Source organism: Saccopteryx bilineata, chromosome 1 (genome assembly GCF_036850765.1).
Source record: "Saccopteryx bilineata isolate mSacBil1 chromosome 1, mSacBil1_pri_phased_curated, whole genome shotgun sequence".
Lineage (NCBI taxonomy): Eukaryota > Metazoa > Chordata > Mammalia > Chiroptera > Emballonuridae > Saccopteryx > Saccopteryx bilineata.
The window spans coordinates 355,908,630-355,934,217 of record NC_089490.1 but is presented as its reverse complement, the minus strand read 5'-3'; the positions used below and the strand labels follow the sequence as shown (position 1 = coordinate 355,934,217).

At 37.8% G+C, this 25,588-nt stretch overlaps 1 protein-coding gene across 1 annotated transcript in view; it reads right to left on the bottom strand.

Moving 5' to 3' along the window:
- IPO7 (importin 7) overlaps positions 1 to 25,588 on the bottom strand; it is a 78,321-nt gene that overhangs the window by 32,782 nt on the left and 19,951 nt on the right. Inside the window, exons 3-12 of the mRNA XM_066250924.1 lie at positions 21,983 to 22,136; positions 21,222 to 21,380; positions 16,183 to 16,339; positions 14,646 to 14,735; positions 7,779 to 7,873; positions 7,581 to 7,665; positions 5,204 to 5,338; positions 4,471 to 4,570; positions 3,207 to 3,283; positions 2,934 to 3,050 (exon numbers count right to left, since the gene is read on the bottom strand). Coding sequence (XP_066107021.1) covers positions 2,934 to 3,050; positions 3,207 to 3,283; positions 4,471 to 4,570; positions 5,204 to 5,338; positions 7,581 to 7,665; positions 7,779 to 7,873; positions 14,646 to 14,735; positions 16,183 to 16,339; positions 21,222 to 21,380; positions 21,983 to 22,136 — 1,169 coding nt within the window. The remainder of the gene's footprint in view (positions 1 to 2,933; positions 3,051 to 3,206; positions 3,284 to 4,470; positions 4,571 to 5,203; positions 5,339 to 7,580; positions 7,666 to 7,778; positions 7,874 to 14,645; positions 14,736 to 16,182; positions 16,340 to 21,221; positions 21,381 to 21,982; positions 22,137 to 25,588) is intronic.

Here is a 25,588-nt window from a genome sequence, read left to right as displayed (position 1 = left end):
AAATGAGAACTAAATGCAACATGGGGTGCTGGAATGGATCATGGACTAGAAAAAAACATGAATGGAAATCTTGTAAAATGTAAAATGGGTCTGTAGATTAGTTAATATCATATCAATATTAATTTCCCGGTTTTGAGAATTATGGCATAGCTATCTAAGATGTTAAACATCAGGAGAAGCTGAGCAAAGAGAAATGAGAACTATTTTTGCAAATTTTCTATAAATCTAAAATTTAAAAATAAGGTTAAAACAAAAAATCTGAATACGCCAAGAGAATGCACTCAATTCTCAGCCTTCCACATAAATAATTACTGTCTCTAACTTAAACTTTATGAACTAAGAGAAGTTTGGATGGATATAATAAAGCAAAAAGATATAGGATATATACCCATAAATTAATGGTGATGAATTCAATACAGCATCATATGGAGTAAGGCTATCAGGAGTTCAGTGTATTAATATAACTAACTATTTACTTACCATTTGAATAGGTCCCACTTATTAACTTTAAAGTGAAACTAATTTCAGATCTTATTTATGAAGAAGTTAGACACAATATGTTCAATTAAGTTGAGAATTCTAGCCTGATCAGGCAGTGGTGCAGTAGATACAGTGTTGGACAACTGAGACATGGAGGACCCAGGTTTAAAACCCCAAGGTCACTGGCTTGATTTGCTGGCTTGAGTCCAAATGTCCCTGGCTCGAGCCCAAGGTTGCTGGTTTGAGCAAGGGGTCATTCGCTCTGCTATAGCCCCCCAGTCAAGGCACATGTGAGAAAGCAATCAATGAACAACTAAGGTGCTGCAGCAAAGGACTGACACTTCTCATCTCTCTCCCTTCCTGTCTGTCTGTCCCTATGTGTCCCTCTCTCTGACTCTCTCTGTTTCTGTCCAAAAAAAAAAAAAAAAAGAGTTGAGGATTCTAAAGATAACATTTAATTTAGTCATTCATTCTTTCTTAGAAAATCTGTTACAAAAGCATGATGTTCTAGGCCAGGGGTAGTCAACCTTTTTATACCTACCGCCCACTTTTCTATCTCTGTTAGTAGTAAAATTTTCTAACCGCCCACCTTTTCCACAGTAATGGTGATTCATAAATATAAAGTAGGGAAGTAACTTTACTTTATAAAATTTATAAAGCAGAGTTACAGCAAGTTAAAGCATATAATAATAATTACTTACCAAGTACATTATGTCGGATTTTCCCTAAGCTTGGCAGAATAAGTCTTTCTAAAACAACTTACTATAGTTAAATCTATCTTTTTATTTATTTTTGGTTGCTCTGCTACCGCTCACCATGAAAGCTGGAACACCCACTAGTGGACGGTAGGAACCAGGTTGACTACCATTGATTTAGGCTGTGAATGGATGCATTCATGTACACAAATTTCCTTAAGGATAAATTTTTGAGAAGAAAAACCCCCACTATTTTACAATGATCTTAAACATGAAAAGAAAACTCACATAAAAATAAGTACTTTCAACACAAGCAACAACAAAAAATATAAACTGGGTATCAAAATCATATCAAAACTTACACTTCAGGCCCTGGCCGGTTGGCTCAGCGGTAGAGCGTCGGCCTAGCGTGCGGAGGACCCGGGTTCGATTCCCGGCCAGGGCACATAGGAGAAGCGCCCATTTGCTTCTCCACCCCTCCGCCGCACCTTCCTCTCTGTCTCTCTCTTCCCCTCCCGCAGCCAAGGCTCCACTGGAGCAAAGATGGCCCGGGCGCTGGGGATGGCTCTGTGGCCTCTGCCCCAGGCGCTAGAGTGGCTCTGGTCGCAACATGGCGACACCCAGGAGGGTCGCAACATGGCGACGCCCAGGATGGGCAGAGCATCGCCCCCTGGTGGGCAGAGAGTCGCCCCTGGTGGGCGTGCCGGGTGGATCCCAGTCGGGCGCATGCGGGAGTCTGTCTGACTGTCTCTCCCTGTTTCCAGCTTCAGAAAAATGCAAAAAAAAAAAAAAAAAACTTACACTTCAAAGGACAACATCAAGAAAATGAAAAGAAAATCACAGAATGGCAGAAAGTACTTGTAAATCATATATATGAAAAAGGTCTAATATTTAGAATATATTAAGAACTCTAAAAAAAATTAACAATCAAGATAATAACCCAATTAAAAATAGATGAAGGATTTAAATAGATATTTCTCCAAAGAAGGTATATCATGAATGGCCAATAAGCATATAATAATATTCTCAATATCATTAATTATCAGGATGATGTAAATTGAAACCGTAATGAGAAACTATCTTGACAACAACTAGGATGGCTGCTACAAAAAGATAGTAAATGTTGGTGAGGATGTAAAAACTGGAACTTTCATACACTGCTGGTGGAAATACAAAATGATACAACCAGCCACTTTGGAACACAGGCAGTTTCTCAAAATATGACCTGCAATTTGAATTTTAGGTATGTATTATCCAAGAGAAATAAAAACATATATCCACATAAAAATGTGCACACAAATGTTCATAGCTCCATTGTTCATCATAGTCAGAAAGTGGAAACAATGCAAAGGTCCATCAACTGATAAATAAATTAAATGTGGTATGCAATGGACTTATTACTTGGCAATAAAAGTATTGTGACCTATATCACAATATGAACTTTGAAAATATATTGTAAGTAAAAAAAGCCACTGATAAAGGACCAATGTTGTATCACTCCATTTATATGAAATGTTCAGAGTAGGCAAATACATAGAAACAAAAAAGATTAGGAATATCCTATGGCTGAGGGATCTCAGAGAAAACAAAGAGTAACTGCTAATAAGGTTTCTTTTTGGGGTGATGAAAATGTTTGGAACTCTGTGAATATAAGAAAAACCAGTAAATATACACTTTAAACGGGCTAACTGTATGCTATGTGAATTGTATCTCAATAAAGCTGTTAGTAAACTTATGTGTATGCACATGAAAAAATACCTTCAGAAGTATTTCGGCTAAAGAGCCAATCATATGCAAGGCTCCATCTTTTTTTCGAGGATCAGCATTTGGTTCTGTAAGAATTTGGTAGCAAAATCCCATAGTCTTTTGCAGTACCTAGATTAAAAACAAAAAAGTAATACTTTATTGGATAAACCAAAATCATTAAAAAGCATTAAGACAAAATGACTTATTCACAACTAACATTAAAGGCTGTATCTGAACAAATTTAAAACGTTAAAGCAAAAATATTCCAAATATTAAATAACCTACCTCTTTCCTCTTACTACAGGCTGTAAACAAAAGCGTCTGGGCAGCAGTGGTAGGAGAAATGAAATCTTCAAACACATCTAGAGAATAAATTTAAAATAAATACAGAAAACAGTAATTTCAATTCAATTTCTTCAACAAACACTATCACTTGATTTATAAATGACGCTGTTTTTTTTTAAAGGACCTTAACATTTTGCTAAATTTTCATACAGTGAAGATGAAAATAAATCCAATTACTCATATAATTTTGCAAAAAATGAATGCCATGTATTTTCTGTAGAAATTAGATGTTAATAATCCATCAATTTCTACTAATGAGTATTTTCTTTCATACAAAACTGTGAGAATTTTCACAATAGGGTCACAAAAGTACAAACTAAACAGTACTTAGTCTTTGATTGCAACTTCATGAGATCTTGAAGCAGAAAATTCTGCTAAGCTATGCCCAGATTCCTGACTCCCAGAAACTGAGATAATCAGTTAATTAATGTATTCTTTTAAGCCAATATAAAATATAGAAATATAAATATATAACATTTTGCTAGGAGGAAGGACTAATATTCAACATTAGTCAAATTACAATTCTTTTGTTCCACAGAGAGACTTCATCTTTCAGTATGCATCTTCTTGATTACCCCATATAAGATGACTCACACGGGATCCAAAATTATAGTTTAGACATTTAGTGTTAAGGTACAAGCTTGCATTTCTAAGTTTTGGCATGTGCTAGAAGTACACGTAATAACTTAATAACACTACTGATCTGTGTCTGCTAAAATTATCATATGCCATAATTAATGAATAGCACTTCTGCCCCTGGTCTAAACCACCTGTTTTCATACAGTGTGCCAGAAGAATTCTTAAAACATGCAATACCTATTTAGTCAGGAATATTGACCTCTTTTCCCTAGATTGTCAAATACAATGAAAATCACACACACACACTAAAATAAAAAGGAAAGAAAGAAAAAAGAAAAAGAAAGCAGCTAACACAAGAACAGCTATCCAGGGTGAATGAATCAAAATTATTTCGACTTCTTGGTCAGATTGGCAAAAAATAAATTTTTGGGTGTGCCACATTGAATAATTTGTTTATGTGTGCCATGAAACAATAAAGGTTGAAAACCACTGGTCTAAACAATAAATAAATAGCATTAAAACAAGAATTTTTGAGTACCAAAGGTAAAAGGCCTTTAATAACCCCTGGGTTTATGAAACAACTTTAACTGACATTTTTTCTTTAAAAAAAGTGAAAATTCCTTACCAAACTTCATGCGTATATATTCATAAGGGTCTTCTTGCCAAAGTTCTTCATCAGCATCTGTATAGCACATCAACGGAAAAATAACATCTTGGATAATGCCCTGCAATTTAAAAATTAAGAAAGTAACAACCTTAAGTCAGTCTTGAAATGTAAACCTTAAAATTTCTGTTAAGTGGTAAAATAAAAGTAACCCGATAATCTATCATATGTATTTTTTAAAGCTTAGTATCAAACTTTTTTGGATTCTTAGATGAACTATTAATGTACATTATTCTTCCCTCTCTGCAACAATTATGAAATAAAACGTGTACATAGGTATCAATAAAGTATTCTAAGAAAATACAATATGAAATTTTAGTTCATTAAGTCCTATAGTTCTAAATAAAGCAAAAAAAATTATTCATAAAAATAATATAAGCCAATTATCCTCAAAATTTATCAAGTAAAATAGTCCTGTGCTTACTTCAAATTATAAGATAAAAATGTCAACTGATCATCACCCAATAATAGTAAGACCAGTTTTAGGTGAAAAGAGAATCTGATTGAATATTCATAAAATACCTTTCATAAGTTTATACAAGGTGCTTTATCTTGTTTCTCTACTCTCAAAACAATGATCAGAACTACTCTAAGAAACACAAATCAATAAAAAATGCATTTTTAAACCTATCTGGTAATTAATTTTATTTCTATAATATTTTCTAGAAAAACATTTCAGATAGAAAATTATTACTTGTATATGAGGCTTCAGGTTCTTCCAGGTGAGGGCATGAGAAACTCCTTGATTAATATAATTTAATGTCTGTTGTAAAACTCGAGGAGCCATATATTGCTTCTCCTTGTACTGATACAATACTTTCAATAAGACCTTTAGGAAAAAATTTTTGGTCAAAACCCAAAATTTAAATAGAAAGTTAACCACTTACAAACCAGCAAAAACATTTGAAATTTACCTTAATATATAGGTCATTATCATAAAATAAAAAGCACATACTTTCAAGAAGAAAATCATTTTAAAAATTATATATTGGAGAACAGCATTTATTCCCAAGGCATTTATAAAGACAAAACTAAATACCATATCAAAGGACTAGTTTCTGATTAAATATAAAACGAAGGGAAAATCATATACTGCTTACTGAACATACCACGATATTTTGAGACATCCCTATATTGTTAAAGTCACTTTCTAGGAAAACTTACCCAAACCATTCACCTACCTATTTAATGCCTGGCACAAGTTTTTATTCTATTTCATATTTCTGAACAGTGACTGTTAAAATCTGGGTCACAGACAAGGTCAACACTATTTTCATAATCATGCTAAGTCATTATTTCCCCTTTTTACTGTGTTGACATTTGCAATGATGGTACAAAAGCATGGTAGTAAAACTTTTTGTACCTAACATGAATCAAGGGAGTGACACTGAAGTGTATTAGCAGTCATAGTCTTTATTGTCACATAATTACAGAATAAGTTTCTCTTAAGAATGTCCTTGACCCTGGCCAGTTGGCTCAGTGGTAGAGCGTCGGCCTGGCGTGCAGGAATCCCGGGTTCGATTCCCAGCCAGGGCACACAGGAGAAGCGCCCATCTGCTTCTCCACCCCTCCCCCTCTCCTTCCTCTCTGTCTCTCTCTTTCCCTCCTGCAGCCAAGGCTCCATTGGAGCAAAGTTGGCCCAAGCACTGAGGATGGTTCTATGGCCTCTGCCTCAGGCGCTAGAATGGCTCTGGTCGCAGCAGAGCAACACCCCAGATGGGCAGAGCATCGCCCCCCTGGTGAGCATGCTGGGTGGATCCCAGTTGGGTGCATGCGGGAGTCTGTATGACTGCCTCCCCGTTTCCAACTTCAGAAAAATACAAAAAAAAAAAAAAGTCCTTAATGAACCAGAAATATTATTAAATGGGAAGCATATATATATCAGCACTCCTGATCTATACCAAAAAACAATGGTTAGAAGAAAAGCTGAAACAGTAGCTTCTTCTATCAATACTTATATATTTGAAAAAAACCTGATAGACCAATTATAGTTATTTAGACTTGTGTATATGGTATATCATTTTTTTCTCAAAAATGAACATAAACAGCCTGTCACTTCAAGGAAAATAACTGACAATATGTTACTTGTGTTAAAATCTGAGGTTTTAAGAAAAATTTACTTTAAAATATTTCTGTTAAGACTGGTAGTGATACTAACAAATGTGTTATCTAAATTGCAAAATGGAATGTATTATAGAAAAATCTGCATTAACACATTGAGTCAACATTCTATAAATGACCAGTGCAGGATGTTACAAAATCATATATTGATAAAATACCCATTCAAGGTGCTATATAGATGAATGGATATTACTGTACTGAAATATGAAATGCTGTTAGTTTCAAACTCTATATTGCAATTAACCTTTAAGAGACTACATTGTCAAATCTGGTGTGATAGTTAAGAATTTCCACAACTATGTGAAAAGTCTATTATAACATTCTTTCCATTTCCAATTTGTTATCTCTAAGGCCAATGTTCTTTTTTTTTTTTTTTGAGTGAGAGAGAGAGAGCGAGAGAGCCAAAGAGGAACCGAGAGAGACAGGAAGGGAGAAAGAAGCATCAATTCTTCATTGTAGCACCTTAGTTGTTCATTGATTGCTTTCTCATAGACCCTTGACTGAGGGGCTCCAGCTGAGCCAGTGACCCTTTGCTCAAGTCAGAGATCTTGGGCTTCAAGCCAGTGACTCTGTGGTTTTGAACCTGGGTCTTCTGCGTCCCAGGCTGACACTATTCACTGCACCACAACCTGGTCAGGCTCTAAGGTCAAATTTTATATATGTCCACAAAGTAAATCAGAATAAATACAGATGTAGATGAGTATACAGATGACTTTTACTAAGCCAGATATTAAAGGCATTAGGAAAAATGTATAATAACACCATTTCCTCTTGCTAAAAAACTTTTAATTTGGAAAAGTTATTTTTAACAGAAAATATATTCTACACTAATATGTAATAGATTTGTTATTGTTTTTATTTTTAAAATTTTGATTTCTAATAAAATAAGCAAGACAGAAATTAAACTAATAACGTCATGTTTCTACTTAGAAAATTTATCTTAGACTTACTTGCTGGACACCAACAGCAAACGCCTTCAGAAATACTTCAGCAAATTCGTTATATTCCTTGGAAACATTGCCAGGGCTCCCATACCTAAAAGAACATTAAAATGCCCATTTAATGTTTATAATGCTTTATATCAGCACTTATAAAACAAAAAAGTCTGAATAAAAAACTTAAAAATCATCATATATCTGAGAGCTCACCTTTCAAAAAGTCTTGCTAAAATATGCAAAGCCCACTTCTTACATTTCCACCATGGTAACTCAGGTCTATCATCTTCTTCAACTTGAAGTGTTTCCTTATTTAAAGAAACATGTATTTAATGATAGTTAAGAGAAGATAAAATCTAAGAGAAACAGTATGAGGTGAGAACAGAAAACATGAATGCTCCTCCAATGTTAGCCTCTCATAATAAAAAGCTAGATTTGAAAAAGTACTAACCCTTATTTCAGTGTAAGAAGCACTTCCACTGCTTTAACTACTTGTTTATGAAGGATACACTTTTAAATATTCTATATATTTTTATTTAATGAGTTTTAGAGACAGAGAGAGAGAGAGAAACATCAATTTGTTGTTCACTTACTCATGTTGTGATTGGTTGATTCTTGCATGTGCACTGACTAGGGACTAAATCTGCAACCTCGGCATGTGGAGAAGGCATTCTAACCAAGTACCTGGCCTTGAAGTCTTTTAAAGCTTAAGCCCAAACATTTTAGTCAAGGCTCCAATAATATAAAGTCAAAGCCTTGGCAAGTAGCTTAATCAAAACCAGTACAGTTCAAATAAAAAGGGCATGAGAAATTCCATTTCAGAAATATTAATTTTTAAAACAAATATATAAATGAGAATATTCATTTGCAAAACTTTGTAATAGTGGTAATAATGAAAAACAGCCAAGAACTTCATTAATAAGGGGATATTTAATTTTGAACATCCATAAAAGACAAACACGAGATCATTATATTTACCGAAGACATCCATGACATATATATATATATTTTAAGTGAGAGGCAAGGAGGCAGAGATGCAGACTCACACGTGCCCTGACCAGGATCCACCCGACAAGACCCCTATGGGGTGATGGTCTGCCCATCTGGGGCGCTGCTCCATTGCTCTGCAACCAAGTTATTTTAGCACCTGAGCCAAGGCCATGGAGCCATCTTCAGCACTCTGGGCCAACTTGCTCGAACTATTTGAGCCATGGCTGTGGGAGAAGTTGAAAGAGGAAGAGAGGTAGAGAGGTAGAGAGGTAGAGAGGAGAGAGAGAGAGAGAGACAGAGAGAGAGAGAGAGAGAGAAGAGGGAGGAGTGGAGAAGCAGATGGTTGCTTCTCTGGTATGCCCTGACTGGGAATTGAACTTGGGACTTCCACCCACCAGTACACCACTGGTCAGGCAAAATTACTTTGATTGCTCAATGGATAGTGTCAGTCTGGCGTATGGATGTCCTGGGTTCAATTCCAGGTCAGGACAAGAAGTGACCATCTACCCCCCCAGCCAGTGGCTAGATTGGTTTGAGTGTGGCCCCAGGTGCTGAGGCTAGCTAGCTCTTTTGGTCCCAGCATGTCAGTCTCAGGTGCTATAAATAGTTCAGCACTTGAGCAGTTGCCCCAGATAGGGTTGCTGGGTGGATCCCAGTTGGGGGGCATGCAGGAGTGTGCCTCACTACCTCCCCTTCTCTCACCTAAAAAAAAAGAAACAAGACAAAAACCTCTTGTAAGTTCTAGACCAGACAAAACTAATCCATGCTACTAGAAATAAGAATGGTAGCCCTAGCTGGTCTGCTCAGTGGATAGAGCATTGCCCCAATGTGCAGAAGTTCTGGGTTCGATCCCCTGCTTCCCTTCCCTTCCCTCTTCTCTTGTCTCCTCTCACAGCCAGTGGCTCAACTGGTTAAAGCGTCAGCCTTAGACATCATGGATAGCTCGGCTGATTTGAGCATCAGCCCCAAACAGGGGTTGCCGGATGAGTCCCAATTGGGGTGAAGTGCGAGTCTGTCCCTCTATCTCCCCTCTTTTCATTTAAGAAACAATCCCACTCAAAATAAAACATAAAAAGAATGATGATGGCAGAGATGACTAGAGCAAGACACGAGTAAACACTCTAGCTGATGCTAGCATGTGTGTATGTGACTGCCAGAACTCATTAAACTATTTTCTCATAATATGTGCATGATTATATATTATACCAAAAAGGGTACAAAATAAGCCCTGGCCAGTTAGCTCAGTGGTAGAACGTCAGCCCAGTGTGTAGAAGTCCCAGGTTCGATTCCCAGCCAGGGCACACAGGAGAAGCATCCATATGCTTCTCTACCCTTCCCTCTCTCTCTTTCCCTACTGCAGCCAAGGCTCCATTGCAGCAAAAGTTGGCCTGGGTGCTGAGGATGGCGCTCCATGGCTTCTGCCTCAGGCACTAGAATAGCTCTGGTTGGAATAGAGCAACGCCCCAGATGGGCAGAGCATCAACCCCTAGTGGGCATGCCGGATGGATACTGGTTGGGCGCATGCGGAAGTCTGTCTCTCTGACTTCCCGCTTCTCACTACAGAAACACACACACACACACACACACACACACACACACGGACAAAATACAAAATTACGTATCTCTTTCAAGTCTCTGTTTAAAATAAATTTAGCCCCAGGTCAGTTGATTTAGTGGTGGAGCATCAGCCCAGCATGTGGATGTTCTGGGTTTGATTTCTGGTCTGGACACATAGGAGAAATGACCATCTGCTTCTCCACACCTCCCCCTCTCACTCTCTTCCCTTCTTGCAACCATGGCTTGACTGGTTCAAGCACACTGGCCCCAGGCACTGAGGATGGCTCCATGGAGCCTCCACCTCAGGCACTAAAAATGCACGGGTGCAAGCCCCAGATGGGGGTTGCTGGGTGGATCTTAATTGGGGTGCATGTGTGAGTCTGTCTCTCTATCTCTCCTCTCTCACTTGGAAAAGAAGAAAAAAGTAAAACAAATTCAGCAGGAATGTTGTTTTAAAGTAATACTAAAAATTCTGTGGCACTCCAGAAAATATATTTTTTGTCAACCTGACCCCCCCAAAATTATACTTTTGATTCACTGACATTGGACAGCTATTGCTGTGCTGGCTATCATATATATATATATATTTTTAATTTAAGAATCTAAGGGAAAAGAGATCAGTACCCCAGACTAAACAGTCAGGTATTGCATGTTTTCAAAATTCTTGAGGCACACCAGTTGGAAATTGCTGAACAACATTATAAAGAAAAAGGGTATTTTTAAAACTGTGATTAAATAAGATTAAATAGTTAAATAGTTCTGTATGAACTAAAAATCAATAAATTGGGTGGACACTTAGAATCAGTTTTATTTTATGTAAATTATATCTCTCTTTTTAAAACTTTATTTATTTTTTGTTGCAGAGACAGAGAGAGTCAGAGAGAGCAACAGATAGGGACAGACAGACAGGAAGGGAGAGAGAGAGATGAGAAACATCAATTCTTCGTTGTGGCTCCTTAGTTGTTCATTGATTGATTTCTCATATGTGCCTTGACCAAGGGGTTACAGCAGACCGAGTGAACCCTTGCTTGAGCCAGTGACCTTGGGCTCAAGCCAGTGAGCCTTGCTCAAACCAGATGAGTCCGAGCTCAAGCTGGTGACCTTGGGGTCTTGAAGCTGGGTCCTCCACATCCCAGTCCGATGCTCTATCCACTGTGCCACTGCCTTGTCAGGCATATCTTTTTTAATTGATTTCAATTTGTTGTGTTTACACAGTTACAAGTGTATCCCCGAATATATCTCCCTCCCTCCCTCGTTCTCTTTGATATCCTCTTTGCCCCTCCCCCCAACACCTTCCCCTCTTTCCTCCATAATTTACTATCTTGCCTCCATCTCTGTGTTATGTTTACATACCTTCACTAACGTTATATGAATTATATCTCTATTTTTTATTTATTTTTATTTTTTTGTATTTTTCCGAAGCTGGAAACGGGGAGAGACAGTCAGACTCCCGCATGTGCCCGACTGGGATCCACCTGGCATGCCCACCAGGGGGCGATGCTCTGCCCCTCAGGGGCGTCGCTCTGTTGCGACCAGAGCCACTCTAGCACCTGGGGCAGAGGCCAAGGAGCCATCCCCAGCGCCCGGGCCATCTTTTGCTCCAATGGAGCCTCGCTGCGGGAGGGGAAGAGAGAGACAGAGAGGAAGGAGAGGGGGAGGGGTGGAGAAGCAGATGGGCGCTTCTCCTGTGTGTCCTAGCCAGGAATCAAACCCGGGACTTCTGCACGCCAGGCCGATGCTTTACCACTGAGCTAACCGGCCAGGGCTGAATTATATCTCTATATAAAATTATTTTGAAAAATCAAATAACATGGCCCTGGCCGGTTGGCTCAGCGGTAGAGCGTCGGCCTGGTGTGCGGGGGACCCGGGTTCGATTCCCGGCCAGGGCACACAGGAGAAGCGCCCATTTGCTTCTCCACCCCCCACCCCCTCCTTCCTCTCTGTCTCTCTCTTCCCCTCCTGCAGCCAAGGCTCCGTTGGAGCAAAGATGGCCCGGGTGCTGGGGTGGCTCCTTGGCCTCTGCCCCAGGTGCTAGAGTGGCTCTGGTCGCAACAGAGCGACGCCCCTGAGGGGCAGAGCATCGCCCCCTGGTGGGCATGCCAGGTGGATCCCGGTCGGGCACATGCGGGAGTCTGACTGTCTCTCCCCGTTTCCAGCTTCGGAAAAATACAAAAAAATAAAAATAAATAAAAAATAGAGATATAATTCATATAACGTTAGTGAAGGTATGTAAACATAACACAGAGATGGAGGCAAGATAGTAAATTATGGAGGAAAGAGGGGAAGGTGTTGGGGGGAGGGGCAAAGAGGATATCAAAGAGAACGAGGGAGGGAGGGAGATATATTCGGGGATACCGGAGGGGCAGAGCATCGCCCCCTGGTGGGCAGAGCGTCGCCCCTGGTGGGCGTGCCGGGTGGATCCCGGTCGGGTGCATGCGGGAGTCTGTCTGACTGTCTCTCCCTGTTTCCAGCTTCAGAAGAAAAAAAAAAAAAAAAAATTAAAAAAAAAAAATCAAATAACAGAACTACAAGGTTTGATCAACTTAAAAGTTCTTCCCATTCATTGATGTCTGACAAATTATTAGGTTAAAAGTCTAACTACAGACTTTTTAACAGAGACAGAGAGAGAGTTAGAGAGGAACAGACAGGCAGGAAGCGAGAGATGAGAAGCATCAATTCTTTGTTGCAGCACCTTAGTTGTTCATTGATTGCTTTCTCATATGTGCCTTGATGGGGGAAGAGGGGTCTCCAGCAGAGCAAGTGACCCCCTGCTCAAGCCAGTGATCATGGGGTCATCTTTACAATCCCATGCTCAAGCCAGAGACCCCGTGCTCAAGCCAGTGATCCCAGCGTTTCAAACCTGGGTCCTCCGCGTCCCAGTCCAATGCTCTATCCACGGTGCCACTGCCTGGTCAGGCACTACAGACTTCTTTTAAAGATATAATTTATAGCCCTGGCTGGATAGCTCAGTTGGTTAGAATATCATCCCAAAGCAGAGGCTGACGGTTCAATCCCCGGTCAAGACACATACAGGAACAAATTGATGTTCCTGCCCCTCTCTCTCACTAATGTCAATAAATAAATATATAAAGAAAGATAAAATTTATATATAACAATGTATTAGTTTAAGGTATACAACACAGTGATTTGATATTATCACAGTAATCATTAGGAAGGTGGTCAAAAGGCACAAATTTCCAGTTACAAGTTCTGGGAATTTAATGTATAGCAAGATTCTTAGAGTTAACAATATTGTATTATATATTTAAAAGTTGCTAAGAGAGTAGATCTTAAAAGTCATATGAGAATAAAAAATGTGTAACTATATGAAGTGATACATGTTATAAACTCTTAATTAAAACCTAACAACAACCCACTCCCCCCAAAAACCCTCTCCATATTAAATCATAGTTCACACTATTTTTTCTTCTTTAAATCACTCATAGCCTGAACTATTCATTTAGGATTTCCTCCCCCAGTTACTATATGTTGGGAGCACCTCTCATTCTGTACGTCTTTCTGATACACCCAACCAATTATCAGTTCCTTGAAATAGACACAACATCTTATTTTTCTTTGCATCTCCAGTAAGACTTTTTATAATTTATTTATAATCCATACCAAAACTAATCCAAAAGAATGTGAAGTGATTCACTAGGATATGAAAATAAGACAAAGTAAAAATGAAGAACAAAAACAAAATACCCAACTAGGACATAGATTCTAAATCAAATGATCAAAATTCACCTCCTGTATCTGACATTTATGTGCCTTGTGATTATTGGCAAGTTATAACCTCTCTAATCAGCTTGCTCATCTGTAAGTAAACGTACAATGACATTTCTCACAGGCTGACAGTCAGTAAAGCACAGATACTAACAAAACCAGCTATGGAGCCAGGCACCATTGGCTGTATTCAAATTATAGCTCCATCACATATTAACTATGTGATGTTTGCCACCTTACTTTCTTTGGTCTTAGTGTCTTCATCTGTTTCAAATAGTGATAATATAACTTCTATAGCTGATATAAAAGTTAAATGTAATAATATTTGTAAACCATTTACCACAGTGTTGGGCAGAGGAAGTAAATACTCAATAAAAAGTAACTATTCTTAGTAAGCATCATCTCTAGGCTGTTTATGAAGATATGTAATAGGAGACTAAGGCTCTGAAGTTTAAAGTGCTGTGAAATATTTGGAATGCTTATTACTATTACTCACATCCAAACCTATGAAGTAAATTAATAAATATGAGGGGGAAAAAATCTCCCAAAAATAAAAACTAAGAAGACAAAAATAGAAGAATTAGCATGAAATTAACAAAGAGGTACAGAAGCATTTAATAATATATGCAATAGCCCTTCATAAATTTTTACTTAGTATATGCACATAAATGAACAGTGAATGGTGTCTATCTAGATTTACATCATGAATTATGTTAGTTTATAAAGAATGTTCCAGGAAATAGTCGAAATTCTCAAAAGATAACTAAATATTTATGGCTAGTAATATAAGAGAACAAAGAAACTTACATTAGGTACATCCCTGTTCACAACAGTCTTTAAAATTTCTATCCATTCTGTCAGGTTCTGTTGGTTTATCAGCTCCAGTGGTAATGTATACTAAATTAAAACCAAGAATTAATTTAAAAAATCCTTGCAAAAGAATATTCCACTTCTTATTCTTCCAAAACTTAAAAAAAAAAAAGTATTTAATTCAATCCACATTTCCTATTTTTACAAGCAAATTTTAGTCAGTTGTCTACACTGGAGAATTGTAGCAATGACAGTGAGCACTTGTCTTATTTCCAAATTACTGGGAATATATCTTATTTTCACCATAAGGTATGATATTTGTCATGGATTTCTAGTGAACTTTTTAAAGATCAAGTTAAGGAAATTTCAATTCCAGGATTCTTAAGATTTTCTTTTTAAAAAAAGCAGAATGACATCCTCAAAGATAGTTACACGTCTCTCTTTTCATATAAGAGTTAATCACAAAAACTGATTTCTCACTATTAAAACATTCTTGCATTCCTGGAATAAATCCTCTTAATAGATTCAAAAAAATCAAAGTCTTATTTAGGATTTTAGGGCATCTATTTTTACAAGTGTGAAGGGGCTGTATTTTTATATCAGGGTATGCTAGTCTCAAAAATTGTTGCAGAGACAAGTATGTTATCCTATGCCCTAAAATAATTTACAAAAGAAACATTTTTAATCTAAAAGATGGGTGTCCTACCAGTCAGGGGGAAGAAACAGAAACAGTACACATACTGTCTATCCAAATTATTTTAAAAAGAACTATATAAGAAGGAGCCAATGTTTAGGTTAAGACTTGGAGATACTAGACTGTCTTTAAAGATCTAGCAAAAACATGCAAAATCCAACCAAATGAAGTAAGTTAGTTATAATTTCAGTGGAGGTAAAGTCACCAATCTATTTAAATGAGATTTAAAAAGTAATGTCATAAATTGAACCAAAGGTTCTGGTATAGGAGATGAATCTTTCTATACTTATATGGACAAAAGGAACCAGAATTTTAATCCTGATCAAAAACTCTTAAGTAATTATATTCCACAGAGAATACAGATACACCATTTACTTAGTGGATTAACAACTTTTATCCCATAAAGACACAGAACAATATACAAAAATGATGAAACCCATTGTTGTGTGCCAGTCAAGCCTAAAGTATTAGTATTTTTGTGTAACATAAGTTTAGGAATAGGTTTTGTAGTTATTGGGATAATCTTTGTATTTTTGGCATATCAGAGTACCTGTTAGCTATAAACTGTAATCAAGTAATTTGATTTTCAGCTTGTGAATTCTTAAAGTGAAAGGTATAAGAAAAATTCACAAATTTTGTAAATAGTGTTGGATGGTTTAAGAGAACTTAAAATTGACCATTTAGAATTTAAGTTTTATTAGATTTGTATATTTGGGTAAGTATGCTCCATTAGACTTTTAACATCCTTATAAATTTGGATACTTATATTTGACTAGCAAATCATCCACTAAATCTTGACACACTGACTTTTTATACTTGGTAACTACTTTACAAAATTACCTGAACAAGGGCATAGAAGATCTTGAAAATTTGTTTCTGAATGAGAACAGATTGATCAGATTGATCAGAAAGAAGCTGAATAAAACGATCCTTTAGCACTGGCAGGAAATGCTGCATTGCTGCTACCAATGGGCTCCGTTCCTCTGGTTTCTTGTACCTTTGGGTAGGAATACAAACTAATTCTGTAAGAATTTATTTTTATTTCACAATTTTATTTATAGATGACATATATTTGTTTTTTCACACAAATATAAGCAAGTGGAAGATAAACCTACTAAGCAATCAAAAGCAACTTTAGAAAAATCTCAAGTAATAATAGAACATCTAAAATATACTCAGCATTTATCATGAGGTCATAATCTTCAAAGTCCCATTAGTACCCTCTCTTCTATAGTGCAAGAAACAGAGGCACAGACAAATCAGATACCTTTTTCAGTATACACATCTAGGTATAAACTTCAGCAGTCAAGATCCAAGGTCTGCACTCTTAATCACTTCATTATGCTATTTCTAACTCTGAATACTGTATGACTGAGGAGCTGCAATGATTTGGCTTTTAAACATCAGCAACTGACAGATATAAAATCAATTTTATTTTATCATCCTTAAGTAATTTACATACCAAGAATATTAAGGCAGAATGGTATCTATAAGGGAGAAGAAAATAATTCTATTTCTAAAAGTATTTGTAATAAACCAGAAGATTTTTAAATAATCCATCTGACAACAAAACCCAACCTCAACAGCCTATTTTTATGATTTTCATTTATTCCATGTGGAGTGAATGTTCACACATATATTTCATAGCCAATATAATAATATTAATGTTTTACTATTAAGTAGTGGTACAGGCTTCAATAGGAACATTACATTATATGTATTATGTGACCCTTATTACCTTCCTAAAATTAAAAAAATTCCTAAATTCTAAATAACATTTTGCTCCAAGACTATGGGTAAAGAACTGCTGACCAAATTGAGAGACATTTTACATATAGATTCCTAGGCATTTTAACTGTATTGTTGAAGGTCTGTTGTTATACTCAAAAAAGAAAATAATCAAATTTATAGTTTAGAACTATGAGAAAAAAACTCAGCTTCCACTATTAAAGAGTCAATAGGCATTAACAGCTTTGCAAAATACAAACTAGTATTAAGAAGTCATTACTCTAAAAGGCACAGCTTTCGTTTTAGTTTAATTCATCTAAAACACTTTAAATTGTTTTCTTTTACTTAAATCCAGTTTTATCTACTGGTAGATTTTTTGAGGAGGAAAAATGTATTTAAGAATTGCATATTTGCCTGACCAGGCAGTGGCGCAGTTGATAAGAGCATCGGACTGGGATGTGGAGGACCCAGACCCAGGTTCGAGACCCTGAGGTCACTAGCTTGAGCAAAAAAAAGTTTACCAGCTTGGAGCCAAGGTCACTGGCTCAAGCAAGGGGTTACTTGGTCTGCTGTAGCCCCACGGTCAAGGCACATATGAGAAAACAATCAATGAACAACTAAGGTGTCACCTTGAAAAACTAATGATTGATGCTTCTCATCTCTTTCCCTTCTTGTCTGTCTGTCCCTATCTATCCCTCTCTCTGTAAAAAAAAATAAATAAAAATTGCATATTTGAGCCTGACCAGGCGGTGATGCAGTGAATAAAGCGTCGGACTGGGATGCAGAGGACCCAGGTTCAAGACCCTGAGGTTGCCAGCTTGAGTGCAGGCTCATATGGCTTGAGCAAAAAGCTCACCAGCTTGGACCCAAGGTCACTGGCTCAAGCAAGGGGTTATTCGGTCTGCAGAAGGCCTGCGGTCAAGGCACATATGAGAAAGCAATCAATGAACAAAGGTGTTGCAACGAAAAACTGATGATTGATGTTTCTCATCTCTCTCTGTTTCTGTCTGTCTGTCCGTCCCTATCTCTGACTCTTTCTCTGTCCCTGTAAAAAAAAAAAAAAAAAAAAGAATTGCATATTTGAGCACATTTTTTAAAAGGTATATAGGTAGACACTTTTAAAAGACTGGATTCTTTTTTGCTATTGGGTAAAATGAGAACCAAAGTCAATTTCCAAGAAATTGTTACAAAACAAACACCAAAACAAAAGTTACATTAATAATGACTGAGATTGTTAAACAATAAAACATTATTTTTAAATATTTTAATGTGCTGAGAAAGTATACCTAGCATACATTTTAAAAGGCTATCTGTACATTTCTTTGAATCAATAATAATTTATAAAGGAAAAACTTTGCACAGTCCAATCTAATTGTATAAGCTATAATAATTATTGACAATATTTCCTTTTAACAATAAAGATGAGAACTGTATTATACACCTCTTTCCATTTGTTCAACCCAAGTGATTACCCACATTAAGAGGGTTTGAATATCTATTCCATGTTAGAGATTTCTTCTCTTCTACCTCCCCCTCTACACTGAGTAGAGGACTAGAAGTTGGATGGTACACTACATGCTAATCTAAGCTAATGGGTATAAAAGTAATTTATGGTAGGAGACAAATTACTATTCCTTAAGACCTGAAAGTGCATGAACATGTGAAAATGTGGCACTAATAAAAGCCTACTACAAGACTATGGTGTATTAATCTGGTGTGTTAATCCAATCTAGCTCATAACTTTTCTGTTAAAAGCAAGCAAGCAAACAAAGAAAAATACCACTTCAGCCTGACCAGGTGGTGGTGCTGTGTATAGAGTATCAGATCATAGACATGGCCCATGGTCGCTGGTTTGAGCCCAAGGGTCATTGGCTTGAAACCCAAGGTTGCTGGTTTGAACTCAAGGTCACAGTAGGCTTGAGCAAGGGGTCACTGGCTGGGCTGGAGCCCCCCCAGTCAAGGTACACATAAGAAAGTCAATGAACAACTAAAGTGCTGCAACTATGAGTTGATGCTTCTCATCTCTCTCCCTTCCTGTTTGCCTGTCCCTGTCTGTCCTTTGCTAAAAAAAAAAATCAACCTTCAATGGTTCATCAGTATCTAAAAGATCACATCCAAATTTCCCATGACATTCAAAACCCTCTTTAACATAGTCCCAATTTACAAGTCTAAAATTACTCCCAAACTCTCAACAGAAATTATATATACCACAGTAGTATTCTCACTACCCACTAAAGACAAGAGTTTCATTTCCACCCTGTACATTTCTTTTCTTTTGTTCACACTACTCCACATGGTGTGACATGCCTTCCTTTTCAAATGCTCCTTCTGCCTGACCGGGTGTTGGCAGAGTGGATAGAGCATCGGAGTGGGATACAGAGGACCCAGGTTCAAAACCCCAAGGTTGCCAGCTTGAGCGCGGGCTCATCTGGTTTGAGCAAGGCTCACCAGCTTGAGCTCAAGGTCCCTGGCTTGAGCAAGGGGTCACTCGGCCTGCTGTAGCCCCCCCCCCCCAGTTAAGGCACATATAAGAAAGCAATCAATGAACAACTAAGGTGCCGCAGTGAAGAATTTATGCTTCTCATCTTTCTCCCTTCCTGTCTGTCTGTCCCTCTCTCTGTCACACAAAAAAAACCCAAAACAAAACCATCAAATGCTCCTTCAAATGACTTTATTTCCTAAGGATCTAGGTTCCTGAAGGCCATCATAATTTCCAATTTCTTCATGAATTTTCTTAGAACTGCTTCAGTCCACACAGATCCCTTGTGAACAAACACCTTGTGTTCCACAATCAAACACTGTCTCAAAATGAACTGGAATCCCAATATTGTGGCAGCCTCCTGTATCTTCCATTTGAAGAATCTCAATCAAACTCTCTCCTGCTAAGATTATAGGAGAGTCTTGAACCTCCTCAAAGACAATGACAGCTTATTACTGTTATTCTCTCATTTTACTTTTTTAGATTTTATTTATTCATTTTTATTAGAGAGAGAGAGATAGAGAGAGAGAACAGGGGGAGGAGCAGGAAGCATCAACTCCCATATGTGCCTTGACCAGGCAAGCCCAGGATTTCGAACCGGCGACCTCAGCATTCCAGGTCGACGCTTTATCCACTGCGCCACCACAGGTCAGGCCTGTTCTTCTCTCATTTTAGTCACTCACTTACCAACTACAACTGACACTCTGACAGAGGTTGCAGCAACAGATGGAGCATTCTTTAGCAGGAAGATGGGTAGCTGGTGGGAACATAAGAAAACACCAGTACCAATGCTGTAAATGGTATATTTCTTTCCTGCTCAGACCAAAAGCACCAGTTCATCAGGTACTTTGAGTTTGGATCCAGAATGGGTATTGGAAGCTAACTATAAGCCCCAGAATTGGAGAACTCACAATGGCATCTGTGTAGCTGTTAGGACTGGAAATAAAGCCACTATCACAGTGTAAGTGTTCCTCAATCCTGTCTCATAATGTTCTAATGTCAGAACTTTCATGTGCCTACCAATTTTATTATTTTCACCACACACACAGGAGAAAAGCCCTCTGACACTTGACTACTTTTAGTGCTATATACCTCAACTTCAAAGGTTAGATTCCCCCCCAATCCCTAAACCCAGATCTACAATGACTACTTGTTCTAAAATAATCTTTTACTGTCACTAATATGAATTATAATTTGCTTAAATATGCAGACACTGAAACAGGTGACTATGAATTCCTAAAACACAATGATTAAAAATGGTCATATAAAATTCCAACATATTCGTCTTAAAGAATTAGAGTTTTAGGTTCTTGTAAGTTATCAAGACCTCATTTAAGATAAAAATTCACAGAAAGCCAGAATAAAGAGCTCTAATGCTCAGTGTACTTTGATTCCCTTCATATTTAAAAAAAGTTTACCTCAGTTTCTGAATAGAGAAACATATAATTAAGAAAAAAACCCAAAGTAATTTATTAATTGAATCAACAGGAGAGACTGTAGAATTAAAATAAGAATGCTATTTCAAAAAGAAAACACTAAATTAAAATCAACATAATTCACTAATTTTAACATATATACCAAATGTAATTTTAGATGTTCAAACAAATTTGCTTAAATTTTCCAAACTTTTCCCACTTCTCAAAACTCTACAGGAATTGAAAGAGACACTTACTCATAATTTTTCACAAGCTGATAAAGGCAAAGAAGAATTCCTAGCCAACAAGCACTGTTATCAGACTGAAGATAAAAGCCAATTTTGTCCACAATAGCAGTCCAGCGGCCTGGGTAATCATGTTTGATGATATGATGAATGCATGTAGTAAGCTGTACCCTGAAAGTCAAAAGTAAACAGTAAGGAAGAAGGAATGATACCTACATAAAATTTTGCTGACTCAAAGAAAATGGCTGTCTTGACAAAAATAAGTCACTGAGCAAAAACTATCTGTTCCTACTATTTCAAAGATTAAAGACTAAAATATAAATTATATGACAACATTCTATAGTTTTCTTTCATCTGATCAGTGTGTTTCACAAGTTTTACATGAAGTTTAAGTTTTTGTTTTGGACCAGGCAAGGTAGCTCAGTTGGTTAGAGCATCATCCTGATATGCAATGGTTGCAGGTTCAATCCTTAGTAGGGCACATACAAGAATCAACCAATGAATGAATAAGTGTAACAAGAAATAGGTGTTTTTCTCATCTTAAAATCAGTAAATTTTTTAAAAAGTTTTTGGTTTTACAAATGTAAACTTGATTGCAGTACCAATGTAAAACAAACAAAAAATTCTCTTATAACAGTACTTTCTAAGTTTTTTGCTGCAAAAATGATAGGTTTGTATGTTCTGAAAAGTACCCTTCCTCTGTACCCTCCCTAAACCCCCACAAATTATATGTCTGCAAAAATGGATAAGTTTAAAAAAATATATGCATATACCTGATGAGCTCAGGAGAGTGGATAATGGCCTCTACAATATTTTCTCGAATACAATGTCTATCTTCTTCTGGAATAGTATAAGGGGATATATCCCGTGGCGCTGTCTCTCGATCTGGCCAATACTGCGTTATCATATTTTTCAAATAGATAACACCTAAAATATAGATTAATTTGACAAGAGTATTTACTATGAATGCAGAGAATATTCCTTATAAGGATCCACACCTCCACTTCTTGCTTTCAGACCAACCATGGTTAAAACACTATCTTTGTAAAAAACAAAATATTGCATTCTATTATTTAAAAGTTGATAATCAAACACAAATTTAACACTTTTACCTACAGTAGTCATCTATAAAGTTTATTAAAGAGACTAAGACAACTTTGCAAATAACCCCACTACAAAGAAAACTGTTAAGACCTTTTACATCACATTTATTCATAACACTTCTTATCCTACTTTCTGGAGGAAAGCTATTTAGATTAATTTTAACAAATGAGTTTTTTTTTTTTTCATTTTTCTTAAGCTGGAAACAGGGAGAGACAGTCAGACAGACTCCCGCATGTGCCCAACCGGGATCCACCTGGCACGCCCACCAGGGGCGACGCTCTGCCCACCAGGGGGCGATGCTCTGCCCATCCTGGGTGTCGCCATGTTGCGACCAGAGCCACTCTAGCGCCTGAGGCAGAGGTCACAGAGCCATCCCCAGCGCCCGGGCCATCTTTGCTCCAATGGACCCTTGGCTGCGGGAGGGGAAGAGAGAGACAGAGAGGAAAGCGTGGCGGAGGGGTGGAGAAGCAAATGGGCGCTTCTCCTGTGTGCCCTGGCCGGGAATCGAACCCGGGTCCTCCGCACGCTAGGCCGACGCTCTACCGCTGAGCCAACCGGCCAGGGCACAAATGAGTTTTTTAAATGAAGCCTCTAAAGAAAAAAACCACCTACCAACCAACAGAGCTTCTTCTATAGTAATATCACTGCTACAGAGTGAATATTTGTGGCCCTCAAAATTCAGATTGAAATTTTATCCCCCAATGTGATGCTATTAAGGCCTTTGGTGCATGACTGGGGCTCTGTCCTCTTGAATGAAATTAATGCCCTTATAATAGAGACCCCAGAGAGCTTGCTCCACCTCCCACGAGCTGAGGTTCTATGAATCAGAAAGTATATAGTTCATCTGCCAATGACTTTATCTTGGACTTTTCAGCCTGCAGAACTTTAATAAATAAATTTCTATTGTTTAATAAGCCATGCAGTCTATGGTATTATGTTACAGCAGCCCAGCTCAACTAACTTAGATACACACAAGTAATTTTTTTATTTATTTTTTCCCCTGTATTTTTCTGAAGCCGGAAACGGGGAGAGACAGTCAGAGAGACTCCCGCATGTGCCCGACTGGGATCCACCCGGCACGCCCACCAGGGGGCGACACTCTGTCCACCAGGGGGCAATGCTCTGCCCCTCTGGGGCATCGCTCTGTTGCGACCAGAGCCACTCTAGTGCCTGGGGCAGAGGCCGAGAAGCCACACCCAGGGCCCAGGCCATCTTTGCTCCAGTGGAGCCTCGGCTGTGGGAGGGGAAGAGAGAGACAGGGAGGAAGGAGAGGGGGAGGGGTGGAGAAGCAGATGGGCGCTTCTCCTGTGTGCCCTGGCCGGGAATCGAACCCGGGACTTCTGCACGCCAGGCCGACGCTCTACCACTGAGCCAACCGGCCAGGGCCACACAAGTTATTTTTATCATAGAAAAATTATATTATAAAATATTCTCAGTCCTCAAATTTAAGCATTTCAAACATACACCACATCACACTGCTTCAAATTCATGTTATTTTATGGAAGAATTTGCTGTGCTCTAAATGACAGATTATTATTTTCTGTCAGCTATCAATCTGCTATATTGTACATAACTATAGTTAACTTGAACTAGTTATGAACTAAATTAGATTGCTAACAATGCTTTTCCTTCAGCCCTCTCACCCAAAATGGGGGGCAGGGTGAACAGGGAGAGGAAACCCTCAATCACAAATGTATAGGAAAGATAAATCATTCAAAATTAATTAATTCCTAACTTCTGCAAAAACACTAGCTCTTTTCTGATAGTGAGTGATTAACTCTTACCTGGAGCCCTGCACCTATTTGAATAAGGATAACTGATACAACTCTATGGTTTTTTACATGCTACTTTGCTTTATCTTGGAAATTAAAATACCCTATCTCATATTTCAAAAAAGATTAAGACTACATATTAAAATACCCTTCAACAAAAGTTTTAAGATAAACTACATTTATAGTAAACAACACTGACTCAGTATATGAGGTTGACATATTTCAGATTAATACTTCTAGAATTTTAGCTCCAAAACAGAACAAACATCAAAATTAAGACCTGACAGTTTATTTCCTTCTATTGTAATGCACAAAGGAATAGGGTATATATATTCATTTGTAGAACGTTGATTTGGTATTTTAAAAGTTGTTTGTTCTAACAAGTGAGAACTGTACTGTATGAATCTTATAATTCATAGTCTACTCCATCCAGGATGTATAAACTCTACTACAAAGACAGAAATCTTTCAAAGTCTAGAAGATGAAACCACCATATGCCATACACTACAGAACATCATTCAATTATTATAAGGATATAACTTTTAAAGTAATGAGTATATTAAAGTTTCTTTTTATCAATTCCATAGTTTGGTTGCTTCTGGTTTTGTAATACTAAAAACAAAACAAAAAAATTACTTCCCAGTACAATTTAATTTTACAGTACAGATACCCTGAACTACCAGAAGAATGAACAAGTGGACCCTAGAGCAAATTAAGGCCTGATACATTGTTGAAGGTAAAAATGACAAAACTGAGGCTATTCTACTTCACACACATTATGAGAAGGCATGTTTTTTTGGAAAAGACAGTACTGCTGGGAAAAATAGGAGGCAGTAAAAACAACAACCAAATATAAGATAACTTGTCTGCATAAAGGAATCCATAGGCACAATTCTACATGAGCTGAATAGGGCTGATAAGGAGAGGATATTGTGGACATCATTTGTTCATAGGGTGACCAGGAGTCAGAGCCAAGTAACATACATGATACACATAATAAAGTCTCTAAAATGTGTTAAGGTTCCTCTTAAATTCCAAACACTTTCAACATCTTAGTATAAAATTGAGATTTAAAGGCAAAGATTCTTATCTAAAAAAATAACCAAATGGGAAAATGTCAACGTTTTTTATTTTTATTTTTAAGTGAGAAGTGGAGAAGCAGACAGACTCCCACACACGCTCCAATCAGGATCTACTCAGCAAGCCCCCTACTAGGGCTCTGCCCATTGGGGCCCATGCTCTGCTGCTCAGCAAACAAGCTATTTCAGTACCTGAGGCCAGGCCATTGAGCCATCCTCAGAGCCCAGGGCCAACTTGCTCCAACCAAGCCATGGCTGCAGGAAGGGAAGAGAGAGAGAGAGAGAGGGAGAGAAGGGAGAAGGGGTAGGGGTGGAGAAGCAGATGGTTGCTTATCCTGTGTGCCCTGACTGGGAATTGAACCCAGGACTTCCACATGCCAGGCCAATGCTCTACTGCTGAGCAAACCTGCCAGGGTTTATTCAG